Source organism: Nannobrachium achirus (assembly GCF_963921795.1).
Source record: "Nannobrachium achirus genome assembly, chromosome: 22".
Classification (NCBI taxonomy): Eukaryota; Metazoa; Chordata; class Actinopteri; order Myctophiformes; family Myctophidae; genus Nannobrachium; species Nannobrachium achirus.
In genome coordinates, this window is record NC_137829.1 from 11,672,430 (window position 1) to 11,688,177 (window position 15,748).

The 15,748-nt window shown below is 44.3% G+C and overlaps 1 protein-coding gene across 1 annotated transcript in view; it reads right to left on the reverse strand.

The window, feature by feature from the left end:
• Positions 1-2,696, reverse strand: part of myo16 (myosin XVI) — a gene marked incomplete at both ends in the record, with an annotated part of 134,473 nt that extends 131,777 nt beyond the window's left edge. The window contains one exon of the mRNA XM_080753066.1: positions 2,669-2,696. Within this exon, the coding sequence (XP_080609192.1) occupies positions 2,669-2,696 (28 nt within the window). The remainder of the gene's footprint in view (positions 1-2,668) is intronic.
• Between the last annotated feature and the right edge of the window lie 13,052 nt (positions 2,697-15,748).

A 15,748-nucleotide genomic window follows, 5' to 3' on the forward strand; every position in this document is an offset into this window, starting at 1 on the left:
AGCCAACACTGGTACAGACAAAACTGACTGCACAAGCATAGCTTGGGCTCCTGGAGTGCACGTGTGCGTGCGTGTGTGTGTGTGTGCGTGCCTGCCTGCTTTCGCATGTGTAGCCTATAGGAATTTGTTTCAGGCAACAGAAAAAAAATGCTTGGTAAATAAACACAACATTGCAGCTGTAGGCTGAGTCTTTAATAATATACAGAGGGAATACAATGACAGCGCATGTGTGTGCGTTTATGTTATTGAGGGTGTCTGTGTCTTTTATTTTTTCTTATTTTTTTTGCCTTTGATCTCCTGCCATGCTGCATCCCTCCATTGTTTACTCGGTCTAGCCATCTTTTGACAGTTTCCACCCAATCCCTAATCCCTGCAGATTCAGCTTCCTTTGAACTCGCATTACACTATAGCGCTCAAACACCACCCCTTTCTTCCTCTCTCCTCTTCTACTCTCCTCATCTTACCTCTCCTCTCCTCACCTTACCTCTACCAATATCCTCTCCCAATATTCTCACCTACCCTCCTGCAGCAGCTGTTTTATGGACAGCACAGGAAGTGCTCATAACTGGCTTCATGGAGGAAATACATATGTCTCATTCCTGTCTCTTTGGACGTATAAACATGCACGCACACACTTAGACACAATGTCTTTCACTCTATCTGTGAGGCTCGTAAATCAGCCTCTAAACATGCTGTCAGGGAGATCTTCCGCAAACCTCGACAGTCACAGTGTATGGCAGGTTAATATGGACGTTACATGGCATAAATGACACAGACCGATGGGCATCCGTGACACTGCGTCTTATAACATTAAACTGCATACTGTAGGAGAGAGAAACTACAGCAGCAAAGACAACGTGCCGCAAACATATCAGGCAGGACGAGATGTGCATGAATGAGACAAGGGAAGGAGGACTAGATGGGAGTGAAGGACAAATATAGGAGGGATGCAGGGTATGACATATGAGAGAGACGGACAGACAGACAGACAGAGGAAGTTCTGTTATTGATTGGATGTGGAATACACCAACCCAGGCTACAGCTAATAACACGGACAGCACTGCACCAGCTTGTAAATTAGGGAGAAATGCACAGGCACATACTGTAGGCACACGTTCTATAGCACATTCTCGTACGCACAGTCGCACACGCACTGCATGCATACACATGTGCAATTGTGCATGCACTCTCTCACATGCCAGGAACAGGATGATGGACAGGCATCGTCTTTGTTTTGTTACCCCATCCCCACCCCCCTGTCCAACAGCCCCCCTCTCTCTTTTCCACCTTCATTGTAGAGTAGGGATGGGACGATATGAAAATGTCACGATTATTGTGACCAAAGAAATCACGATTTACGTCATTATCACAATAGTCAAAATATCCCAAATATTCATTATCCTGGGGCGGAACATTTGCCAAAAAAATTGCAGATCTACAAGCTCACAACGCGTCGCAACGTGAGATTTGGTAGAGAGTGAAAAAAGACTGTATCAAGTACGTATATTATAAGTACATTTCACCAATAGAGGGACAGATTGCAGATTGGCAAATAAAAGGTGAATTGATCCCAGTGCATGACGGAGGACGATTTCACCATAAATTAAATCTCCACGATACGATTATTGTGAGTGTTTTTTTTATCACGATAAACGATAATATCGCTTATCATCCCATCCCTATTGTAGAGTAGTTCTCTCTCTCTCTCCTTCCCTCCCTGGCTCCCTCCACCCTCTATCCCTGACCTCCTAGTCATGCAGCATCCATCCCTCCTTGCCTCATTCATTCCTCTCCAGATCTGTCCATAATTCAGCAGTCAGTCTCACTCTCTCCTTGTCATTCGCTCCATTCTCTCCTCCCTTCCATTTCCTTTTTCACGATTCCCCTTCCTCAGCTTTTCTCGCTCTGTGTGTCCTCTATGTAGGACCTCTAAGCTTCTTTCACTTTCTCTGTCTGTCTGTCTCTTTCCCTCTCTCTGTCAATGTGTCAGAATGTGCTTAGACTCTCAAGGGATCGCTTTCATCTCACACTCTCTCCCCGTCGCTATACCTGCCGCATTCACCGGTCAACTTCACACATCTGCAGCAGTTCTCTGCAGCAAGCTCACACACCCACTAACTGCACGCGCGTGTGCGTGCGTGCGTGCATGCACGCAGACACACACGCAGACACACACACACACACACACACACACACACACACACACACACACACACACACACACACACACACACACACACACACACACACACACACACACACACACACACACACACGTCAAATCCCACACCTGCTATGCTATGTAGAGTAGCTAGCCAACTTCACACTGTATCAATCATCTACTGATAACTGTCAATCAGGTACAACGGACAGGTCCCTGGCTCCATTACAGATGGTATGCAAACTCATACAGTCTATGTCATGCTGAAAATGCATAAGCCGCACAAGCTCACACACCCACTGATACCTGAAGCACGCACCCAAGCGCGCACACACACACACACACACACACACACACACACACACACACACACACACACACACACACACACACACACACACACACACACACACACACACACACACACACACACACACACACACACACACACACACACACACACTCACACACACACCTGAAGAAGAAAGATGCAGAGTGATTACTTACAGCATTTGATGAAATGGTAGTGAGACATTTTCTGGCCGTGCGAGTCAGCCAGTTAGCCAGTCAGTCAGACAGACAGACAGACAGACAGACAGACAGTCAGCCAGTCAGGCGGGTGGTCAGTCAGTCAGTCAATCAGACGGACAGACAGACAGCAGGGCAGCTACAGGTTCCAGCTAAACTAACAACGCGGCACCGCTGCTAGTAAACCGGCAGGATGCATAATTAATCTCGGTCCCCGCACAGCTATGCACGCTCTTTCTGCATTATTCACCAACAACGGCGATGGCAGCAGCTCCGGTTGCAGCCCATATGCGCACACACACACATGCATGCACACACACACACACACACACACACAATGCACTCCCCTCGATCAGTCACACACACACACACACACACACACACACACACACACACACACACACACACACACACACACACACACACACACACACACACACACACACACACACACACACACACACACCCCCCACACTGTCGGCAAAAGGCTGAGAAGCTGCGGCGGATTCTCTCTCTCTCGCTCCTTTGCCCACGGCGAGATAACCGGCTCAAAACCTCTCCTCCAGCCACGGCCGACGCACGTGCACCGCGCACGTCACTGACTGACAGCCGGCTAGGCCCCGCCCCCTGCTCAACACACCCCCACTGACGCAATGCTTTCTTGCCGGTTCCTGCTCTCTCACTCGCCACACACACACACACACACACACACACACACACACACACACACACACACACACACGCACACACACACGCACACACACACACACACACACACACACACACACACACACACACACACACACACACACACACACACACACACACCCCTCCTTTCTCCGTCACTGTGTGTCTGTCTGTCTCTCCCTCTCAGGGAGAGATGCACTGACTCACACAGACGTAATATAACACACGTCTGTCACAGAAGGAGGAAAGAGGGGGTGGACTTTAATTGTGCCTCCTCATTCTAAAGATGAGTCAGATAGGGAGAGAGAGAGAGAGAGAGAGCGAGTGTGAGTATAGAAGGATTTGGACCGAGAAACGGAAGGAGCTGCGGATACAGCAGGGGGAGCAAGAGAAAGAAAAATGGGAGAGAGTGAGCAAGAGAGAGAGAGAGTGGGATGATAGAGGAAGGGAGGCAGAGGCATGCAATTGGTTAGGAGGGAAGAGAGCACCCAAAGACAGATAGCAAGCGATCGAGAGACTGGAGAGCAGGCACGTGCACACATAGACATCAAAGGGGGCTTGAGCCCCTGCCCTTTTATCTGTCTGTAAAAAGTGCCCTCTCCAGACCATGAAAGCAGTTTTTTACTATGGTAAAAGAAAGGCAAATGCCCTCTTTCCACGCCATAGCTGAAGGCAGCATTCAAGAGAATTGCCTTGTCCAAACTCTCCTGAACTTGAATGCAGCATCTTATGTTGAAAGAATTGCCCTGTCTGTGTAGAAATACATGCCATTAAGCCACAACTCCAGCATTGACTTGATTATGCTTAGTTCAGTGTGGTATCAAGCATCGAAAATAGCCGACCTCCAAGCTCAAAACGACTCGTTGTGAGCTTGGAGGTCTGCTGTTTTCAATATTTTCACCAAAAGGCCCTTTTAGAGATTCCAGCCACTGCCTCTGTAACATTCTCTGCACGTCCCTGCTGGAGAGATGGAGCAAGGAGAGAGAGGGTCAGGGAAAGAGGGAGACAGAGCAAGATAGAGAGAGACAGAGGGACAGAGACAGGGAGAGAGATGAAGAGTGTATGAAGTTGCTGCAGTGCGGTTGGTTGTTGGTGTGTTGACTGGTTAATTGCTCATTCACCGATGGTATTAAACCACTTGAACCCTAAATACTTCATTAACTGGAGTCCCTCAGGGGTCTATACAAGGCGTTTTTTTCCCTCTACACAAAATCTCTCGCCAATAATCGCTGATCTATAACAGTCGTCTCTCTCTCTCTCTTATACACGCACGCACGCACGCACACACACACACACACACACACACACACACACACACACACACACACACACACACACACACACACACACACACACACACACACACACACACACACACACACACAGAAAGTGAGTGACAGAAAGAGAAAGAAAGAGAGAGAAAGAGAGCAGAGAGAAAAGTGTTTGTATTCAGACAGGGAGGTAAACACAAGGTGACAGAAAGTGTTTGATAGCAAAATTTGGAGAGAAAAAATTGAGAGAATAATAGGGAGGTAGAGAGACGGATATAGAGGTAGACGGACAGAGAGAGTCAGAGAGTCACAGAAGCGTAGAAAGCCTTAACAGAGTGTGCAATGTGTGACTAAAGGTAGATTTTGACACACGCTGGCGAATGTGTGCCACTGTGAAAGAACAGCTCCAGGATGAAATCACAGCTTTATCCCCTATGATCTGTCTTCACAGTGACAGATCAGAGAGAGAGAGAGAGAGAGAGAGAGAGAGAGAGAGAGAGAGAGAGAGAGAGAGAGAGAGAGAGATGGGGGAAGAATGGGTAAAAGCAGCAAGGGGAAGAAAAAGAAGGAGGTGCAAGAGAGGATGACTGAGGTGATGGTACTTGAGATTGAATGAGAGAGGAGAGGCGGGCAGAGCCCAGCTGAGAGGTAACAAGAAGTGTGTGTGCACATGTCATTTGAGATGGATGCTTGAATAAATCCTGTCATATGAAATCAGGTCACAAATACAACCCCCTGCCTGTGCCTGGCGCTGCAGAAATAAAAACGTAAGATTAAAGACCTATGGATATTGTATGCATAAACACTTATACCGGTATACACGTACTGCAAACCCAATCTGTGTGTGTGTGTGTGTGTGTGTGTGCGCGTGCGTGTGCGTGTGTGTGTGCGGGTGCGTGTGGGTGTGGGTGTGTTTCTGTGTGTAACTCTCCAATCCCTATGCTCCAGGCCAGGGTAGTGTTACTGTTTATAACTCACTGCAACACACCACCCTCTCAGCGCTGATTGTGTCAAGTAAATGCTATGCTTGTCCATGCGGACGTCAGGACACATTAGTGGAGGCAGACAGCAACAATAAACACATAACATGTCACATCAGGACACGTGAAGAACACAGTGACAAATGAGGTCTCAATTTGAAGGCCTTAGCTAGAAGGATGGTCAATTCATCTCTGGTGCCACACACAGATACGCACACACATATGCGCGCGCGCGCACGTACACACACACACACACACACACACACATAATGACATTGAGTAACTAATGTAATACTGGCTATGTCTCTATACCGTTCTTAATTAGGTCAAGCACACATCTTGAGAGAGGAAGTGATACATAGAGTGCAAAGTGATATTGTGATGTAAAAGATATTCATAGAAGAAAGTCTATTCATTAATTTGACGTTGGTAGAGAAAAAACACCTGCAGTATATCATATCGCAATTCTAAAAAACGAATCACAGGAAGTCACAGGAAATCATGGTTATACCGGTAGTTTGACCGAGAGATTCTTTTCTGCACCAGGGCCTTGTTTGCGCGTATTATTTCAGGGCATGTAAACGCGCCATTGCTCGCTGCGTACATTTGCATTTCATTTGAGGAGCTGCAGATTTAAATTCGTAGCGCTAATTCATCCATTTGCATCTCTGAGAGTGTAAAAGTCATTTGTACACACTTGAGTCAAATAAAAATCCTAAATGTGGCTCTCTGCGTGACATAACTGTCAATCCTTCATTGATATCCTCAGGGGTCAGTCGATAACTTGGATGTCAATGCAGCTGAGCATAGGGCTGTCACGATTATGACATTTTACATTATAGTCCACTTGCCAGAATCTGAACCCTGGCATATTGAGTACACCAAGGTTTTATGTTAGAAATGTTGAGTATGGGTTCCCAGCATTTAGAAACTGCCGGATGCTAACTTGCATATGTTGAGCAATTTTCATAATTTGCATAATTCGATTTATTTAGCATAATCCCCCATAATAATGGATAATATGTCAAAAACTGATTGGCTGATTTGAACAATATTGGAGTGGTTTTGGGGGTTATTGAGAATGCTGAATCCATTTCTGACATTTTCTAAATTCAAAATGGCCGTTTTAAACCGGAAATGGCCATATACAACGTAAAAAAGTATCAAAATCAACCCACTTTAAGTTGGTATAAGGCCATTTCCGGTTTAAAACGGCCATTTTGAATTTAGAAAATGGATTCAGCATCCTCAATAACCCCCAAAACCACTCCAATATTGTTCAAATCGGCCAATGAGTTTTTGACATATTATCCACCAGTAAGACTCCCTAATCGGGAGATAAGCGACCGTAGGTTGCTTATCGGCATTTTATGTGAGCTGCAATGGAGGGGGTCCTCCACTGGGGGCGTCACCACTTTTGCATCCGTTCTGGAGCACGAGGAGTGGGTGGTCCCCGGGAATTCCCCGTGAGCAGCCCCGTTGGGGTGGTCATTTGGTCATTTTTGCACATTTGGTCATTTTTTACACTTGGGGGTCCCCCAGGGAGCTGGGGGTCCCTGGGGCTCGGGGGGTCCTTGGAGGTTGTAGTTTGGCAGGCAAGGAGTGTGTGTGCAAAATGTGGCATGGATCGGGTCAACGGTTGCGGAGATATGAGCAGGGAAAAAGTGTGACGTGTGACGTGTGACCACATTTGGTCATTTTTTACATCTGGGGGTCTCCCAGGGACCTGGGGGTCCCTGGGGCTCCGGGGGTCCTTGGAGGTTGTAGTTTGGCAGTCAAGGAGTGTGTGTGCAAAATTTGGCATGGATGGGGGCAACGGTTGTGGAGATATGAGCAGGGCAAAAGTGTGACGGACGGACTGACTGACTGACTCACTCACTCACCCACGGACAGCCTGTGGAGGTTTTGGTAGTAAATGCGACCTATGGTCGCAATTACCAGTAAGACTCCCTAATCGGGAGATAAGCGACCGTTGGTCGCTTATCTCCACAAATAGGCCAAAAGTTTGTTTTACCAATTATTACACTCTATGTGAACATTTACACCAGTAAGACTCCCTAATCGGGAGATAAGCGACCGTTGGTCGCTTATCTCCTGTCACACTGCTGACATCAGTATGACATCACACCGTACACAAATGACCCTTATATAAGACCGGCATTATCTACCGACAGATTAGTAACAAGATGTCAAAATCATTGAAGGTTTACCCTACTAACCAACTGTTTACCATAGCAACCATGTTTTTTACCTTAGCAACCAACTGTTTACCCTAGCAACCAACTTTTTACCACAGCAACCATGTTTTTTTTACCCTAGCAACCAACTGTTTACCCTAGCAACCAATTGTTTACCATAGCAACCATGTTTTCTTACCCTAGCAACCAACTGTTTACCCTAGCAACCAACTGTTTACCATAGCAACCATGTTTTTTACAGGGCCTGGGATTGATGACATCAGAAATCTCCATATATGGGCATGAAAGGGATTTTGTTTCTGGAAATATGTCTGTGGGGTGCCACATTTGGAATAAAACACTTACATCACACATCTGGATATCCATACAGCCCATCTAGTTTGCCTGTGTCCATTTATGCCCATATATCTGATGACATTGGGACAATGATCTCCATATATGGGCATAAAACTTATGTTAATTAGTAAAGCCTGGGGATCTCCATATATGGGCATGAGGGGTACCCTAAAAGGGCATCATCTGGGAATAGCAAATATAGTTATCCTAGAAAGTGAAAATCTTACATCAAAGGCCATAACTACCTACCTACCACCATACTGCATTCCTCATTAAACTACCTACCAGTAAGATGCCTAAGGGAGAAAAGCAAAGGGCGAGGTTGCACCATTTCTTGGTCTTCTGGCCAGTGATGTATATCGGACCATTTAACCATATATGGAGACATCTGGTACCCAAAGATATTCACAGATATGGGCTTAATATTGATGACATAAGGGATCTCCATATATGGGCGTAAAAGGGATTTGGTTCCCCTGGCATCACAGGGATCTCCATATATGGGCATAAAATGGATTTGGTTACCCTGGCAACACGGGGATCTCCATATCTCCATATATGGGCATAAAAGGGATTTGGTTCCCCTGGCATCACAGGGATCTCCATATATGGGCATAAAAGGGATTTGGTTCCCCTGACATTACAGTGATGTCAGTGGCTGGTTCTACAGAGGGGATCTCCATTTATGGGCATAAAAGGGAATGTATGTATGATGATGTCAGATATCATAGACGTCATAGGACTTTCACATAACGAATAACTGAGTAAGCATGTAAACCCGTAAAATCTATATTTGGGCATGGCTGATTTATGACCTCATCATGATGACACGAGCAAACACAGCTGAATTGTATAAATGATCAGTGCAGAAACCAACAGAAGTATTTGACCAAGACTCTTCGATTTAAACATCAACAAAGGTGTGACATTTGTTGATGGTCACGTGTGACGTGTGACGGACGGACGGACGGACGGACGGACGGACGGACGGACGGCCGGTGGAGGTTTTCATAGTAAACTGCTCCCTGACGGTCGCAATCAACAAATCCCAAGTACAGGGCATCATCTGGGATACAATCCCTTTTATGCCCATATATGGAGATCCCTAACATAATCCCTTTCATGCCCATATATGGAGATCCCTAACAGAATCCCTTTTATGCCCATATATGGAGATCCCTAACAGCATCCCTTTTATGCCCATATATGGAGATCATTAACAGCTAACATAATCCCTTTTATGCCCATATATGGAGATCCCTAACAGAATCCCTTTTATGCCCATATATGGAGATCCCTAACAGAATCCCTTTTATGCCCATATATGGAGATCCCTAACAGAATCCCTTTTATGCCCAGTTGGTTGCTAGGGTAAAAAAACATGGTTGCTATGCTAAACAGTTGGTTGCTAGGGTAAACAGTTGGTTGCTAGGGTAAAACCATGGTTGCTAAGGTGGTTGCTAACGTACACTAACAGACCAGCAACAACAGACTGTTGCCACAGCAACGTACACAAAGGTTTGTGTACACATGTGGTGTGATGTCATACTGAAGATATATGACATCACACCGTACACAAACAAAGGTGTGACGTGTGACGGACGGACGGACGGACGGACGGACGGACGGCCGGTGGAGGTTTTCATAGTAAACTGCTCCCTGACGGTCGCAATTATAGGGGATTATGACCAGTAAGACTCCCTAATCGGGAGATAAGCGACCGTTGGTCGCTTATCTCCTGTCACACTGCTGACATCAGTATGACATCACACCGTACACAAATGACCCTTATATAAGACCGGCATTATTTACCGACAGATTAGTAACAAGATGTCAAAATCATTGAAGGTTTACCCTACTAACCAACTGTTTACCATAGCAACCTTATGAAAATTGCTCAACATATGCAAGTTAGCATCCGGCAGTTTCTACATGCTGGGGACCCTTACTCAACATTTATTGTGACCGTCAGGGAGCAGTTTACTATGAAAACCTCCACCGGCCGTCCGTCCGTCCGTCGGTCACACGTCACACCTTTGCCCTGCTCATATCTCCGCATCAGTATGACATCACACCACATGTGTACACAAACCTTTGTGTACGTTGCTGTGGCAACAGTCTGTTGTTGCTGGTCTGTTAGTGTACGTTAGCAACCACCTTAGCAACCATGGTTTTACCCTAGCAACCAACTGTTTACCCTAGCAACCAACTGTTTACCATAGCAACTATGTTTTTTTACCCTAGCAACCAACTGTTTACCATAGCAACCAGATACGCAGAGCAGGGATCTCCATATATGGGCATAAACAGGTGACATCACACTGATGTCAGATACTCAGAGCAGGGATTTCTCCATAATATATGGGCACCAGTAAGACTCCCTAATCGGGAGATAAGCGACCGTTGGTCGCTTATCTCCACAAATATCACAGCCTCCACCTCTCAAGTCATACGGGCAGCCATAGTTACACCTGGAATGTTGAATCTCCATATATGGAGATAACCTACCCATCACACAAAGTCTGACCTCACCAGCCCATACCTGGGCATGGACGACTTATATCTCCATATACGGAGATGGCCATATATGGAGATACGATGACATCACAGAGTCCACAGCTGATGATGTGGCGTGATGTCATACAATACACAAACAAGCCCTATATAAAGGGGCAATTCTCACCAGGGAAGAGAGCATTCCCCACTAGCTGAGTATCTTAAGATGGTTGGATGTGATGATAAGCCACAAATAGGCCAAAAGTTTGTTTTACCAATTATCAAGACATACGGGCAGTTGACAGTTTGCCATTGTTACTCATTGAAGTTGAATCTCCATCTGAATCCCTTTTATGCCCATATATGGAGATCCCTGCTCTGAGTATCTGACATCACTAATCCCTTTTATGCCCATATATGGAGATCCCTGCTCTGAGTATCTGACATCACTAATCCCTTTTATGCCCATATACAGTATGGAGATCCCTAACAGAATCCATTTTATGCCCATATATGGAGATACCTGCTCTGAGTATCTGACATCACTGTGATGTCACCTGTTTATGCCTAAATATGGAGATCCCTGCTCTGAGTATCTGACATCATTGCGATCTCACCTGTGATGTCACAGTGACACATCACCTCAGTATCTGTGATGTCACAGTGACACATCACCTCAGTATCAGGCGTTACACGTATACATTGAGCAGGGCAAAGGTGTGACGTGTGTGACGGACGGACGGACGGACGGACGGACGGACGGACGGACGGACGGACGGCCGGTGGAGGTTTTCATACCAGTAAGACTCCCTAATCTCCACAAATATCACAACCTCCACCTCTCACGTCATACGGGTAGCCATAGTTACACCTGGAATGTTGAATCTCCATATATGGAGATAACCTACGCATCACACAAAGTCTGACCTCACCAGCCCATACTTGGGCATGGACGACTTATATCTCCATATACGGAGATGGCCATATATGGAGATACGATGACATCACAGAGTCCACAGCTGATGATGTGGCGTGATGTCATACAATACACAAACAAGCCCTATATAAAGGGGCAATTCTCACCAGGGAAGAGAGCATTGCCTGGAATGTTGAATCTCCATATATGGAGATAACCTACGCATCACACAAAGTCTGACCTCACCAGCCCATACTTGGGCATGGACGACTTATATCTCCATATACGGAGATGGCCATATATGGAGATACGATGACATCACAGAGTCCACAGCTGATGATGTGGCGTGATGTCATACAATACACAAACAAGCCCTATATAAAGGGGCAATTCTCACCAGGGAAGAGAGCATTGCCTGGAATGTTGAATCTCCATATATGGAGATAACCTACGCATCACACAAAGTCTGACCTCACCAGCCCATACTTGGGCATGGACGACTTATATCTCCATATACGGAGATGGCCATATATGGAGATACGATGACATCACAGAGTCCACAGCTGATGATGTGGCGTGATGTCATACAATAAACAAACAAGCCCTATATACTGATGCGATACGATGACATCACAGAGTCCACAGCTGATGATGTGGCGTGATGTCATACAATAAACAAACAAGCCCTATATACTGATGCGGAGATATGAGCAGGGCAAAGGTGTGACGTGTGACGTGTGACCGACCGACCGACGGACGGACGGCCGGTGGAGGTTTTCATAGTAAACTGCTCCCTGACGGTCGCAAAAACCTCCACCGGCCGTCCGTCGGTCACACGTGCGGTCGACCGCACGTCACACGTGCGGTCGACGTGTGATGAGGTCACGATGAGTCATCTATGCCCAAATATAGATTTCTAGGTCAGATGGCCCATAGAGTTTGTGATGTCAAACCTACAGTCGTTGTACCTTGAAAGTGCTGGTGGTGGTACCACAATGGCAGTTTGGTGGTACCACCTAATTTTCTATTCTATAGCTCCACCACTAGGTGGTGGCAGAGAGCAACTAATGCCCAGACCCAGGCAGTTTCAGTCAACAAATAGACAATTGAAAAAAAATAAAGTTAGTTAGCTGTTTTTTCTTCTTTTTTTAAAAGAAAAAGAAAGTGTTGCTTTATACACAACTGTGTTTATAATATTTAACAACAATAAACACACTAAACAATGTTGGACAAAATAAATACAAAAACATATTCATAATTTATCTTTTGAGGCAGAAATAAGCATGGGTTGTTTATCCCTTTAAAATTATTCAAGGGGTAGCTTGAGTGAGCAATAATATTTTAATTTCATGGATATTTTTAATTAAGTTTAAAATATAACTCTCTGTGGAAACAAGTCCCCAGTACCCAAGGAACAAAATCAAACCAATCAAATCTTTCAGTTGTAATAATTTTTTGGCAGTTGTAAATCTGCATTTTATGAAGCCACTTAAAAGATAGGCCTATATTTAAATGTGGTAAAACATTAGAGCTTTAGCGATGGACAACATTTTAGTGGCTAATGCAAGGATTGAACCCCCAACCCTTGACACATAAGTCTGACACTTAGCCCACTAGACTACCTTCATCCTGTTGATGAGAGACCATTGTGTTGGCTACAGTTAGTTCGCCTGCTACAGTGAGTTTGAGATATGGCCCAAAATGTATAGCTTTAGTCATGTGCATGTCATCCAATGTCTACTAAGTGAGTGCATTATTATAATAACTAATTGTGTGGAGTCGTATATAATGCATGTTATTGAACTGTTTACAATTCTCTCTGCTAACAGATGTGAATGGAACTCAGTAGAACAAACATGTGTAGACAGAAAAGTACAGTATCCTGACAAATCATGTGTGTGTTAAAGTAATATATTCTTCATTTTGAGGTAGAAATAAGCTTTCAATCAACAGATAGAAGCTTGTTGACAAGTGAAAAGAAAACTACTTGTAATGCTAATGAGTGACTGTAATATAGTAGGCTAATGTAGTGCAATGTTAGGCCTACTTTAAGTACATTTTGAGGCCAACACTTTCAAACTAAAAGATTTGAAAAGTAAAAGTAAAAGATTTGAATACTTTCTACACCACTGGTGGTGAAGGGTATACAAATGTGACCCTTTGTTTGAGCGGGATCTTGGTTGAACATGTAGAGAACAGTTTGAATGGACAACATTTTAGAGGCTAAAGCAGGGGTCTTCAACGTTTTCAGGCCGGGGACCCCCAAACTGATGGGGAGATGGAGCAGGGACCCCCTACCACCTCGTAGGTTGGGGGGGTCGGGGCTACGACATATTTTTTATTTTAAACATGTACAAGTTACAGCGAGCAGGGTGGGCCGTACCACTACCATTTCTAAACATACTAATTTTTAACTGAGAACCAATGTCAATAATATCAACAATCTGTCAATTGCATAGTAATCATGTATTCAAGCTATTCAAAATGGATAGAATCATGATTTATTTTTTAACATAAATGTAAAAAAAAGTTTTTTTTTTTTTTTTTGAAAGTTTTTTTTTTTTTTTTTTTAAGCAATAATTTCGCGGACCCCCTGCAGTACCTCCGCGGACCCCCTAGGGGTCGCGGACCCCCTGTTGAAGACCCCTGGGCTAAAGGAACAATCAAACCCTGATGTCCTGACTAACAAGTATGTATCCTGGCCTAGAAAGCTGTAGCTTAGTGGTTAGTGAGAATGCTTAGAGAGCCTAAGCTCCTGTTTGTCCCAGGTTCGATTCCCGGCCAAGCCAGCTAGGAATTGATGTGTCCGTGAGCAAGATCCCTATTGCTCCCTGAGCCCCTGCTACAGAGAATTGGCGGTACTAAACTACTCATTTGCATGTCATCCAAAGTCTGCTAAGTTGTTGTGCATTATAATAATTATATTTTCACACTAATTATATGGAAATGCATTTGATTGTTTATTGTTTGTTTTATTGTTTATAAGGCATTTCATTGAAATGTTACTTTAAAAAAAAGGCCTCAAAAACTTTTTTTTTTTTTTTTTTTTTTTAGTAATAAGCTAATCTGCATTTTAGTCTACAAACTGTGTTGAATTTACAGATCGCTACTTCAACAGAGGTCACACAACTACTAGCCATATAGCTACAGCTGCACTGCTGGTATGAATGAAAAAAACAAACAGTGGCCAAACCTGTTTGGCTCTGAGCTGGGGCCTGGAGTCGACCCCCGTTCTAAGGAGGCAAAGTTGCTGTAACTGTCTCACGTGGGGGGTTGGGGAGTAGGAGAGACCCAAACCAAAGACATCTATTAACTAGGTACGAGTGAGCACTAATCTTGCTATTGAGAAAGGCTGCCATGGGCATACCTGGCTCTCTAGAGAAAACAGACTTTGCACCCACTGCGCACAAAATGCAGAAACTGAGAGACACTGTTTAAATAAAATTAGTCAGGATGATTTCTAAAGAGATTGCCTCTTTATAAACAACTATGTTTATTACACTAAACAATGTTAGAGCAAGCAAACAACAACAAAGGGTCAAATTTGTTATCCTGCTCTACCACTAAAATGTGGAACACCCTACTGAAGGCCTTAAAGGAGTGTAACTTCCTAACTTCCTTTAAAACAGCTTTGAAAAAACACTCGAAACTGCTAACAATGAACCTAGCTTAAGCTAGGTTAGGCTATCTGTCATTCAATGTTGTATGAGTTAAACAAGGATCTCAATGTAAAACAGCATTGGGCTTTCCTGAGCTTATCCTTTTAATTTACCTTTTTACCAGTGAACTGTATACTGTCATGAAAGTCTACTGTGTGGGGTGTGTGGGGTGCTAACACTATCCAATATCTTGTGTGTTTGCTTTATCTAAATAACATTGTTTATTGTAATAAACCGTTTTTTTATGAAGAAACAAACTCTTCAGTCCCCATGTACTCAAGGAACACCGTACAGGGAAAAAAATCAATACAATAAAATCTCAATATTTATAAGTTGTAATCACTTTTTGTAAACCTGCATTTTATGGAGACTGAAGATTGCCACTTTAAAGATAGGCCTATATTTAAACTGGTTAGAAGTTTGCATAGGAAAAGGTAGACTTTCATGACAGTATACAGTTCACTGGTAAAAAGGTAAATTAAAAGGATAAGCTCAGGAAAGCCCAATGCTGTTTTA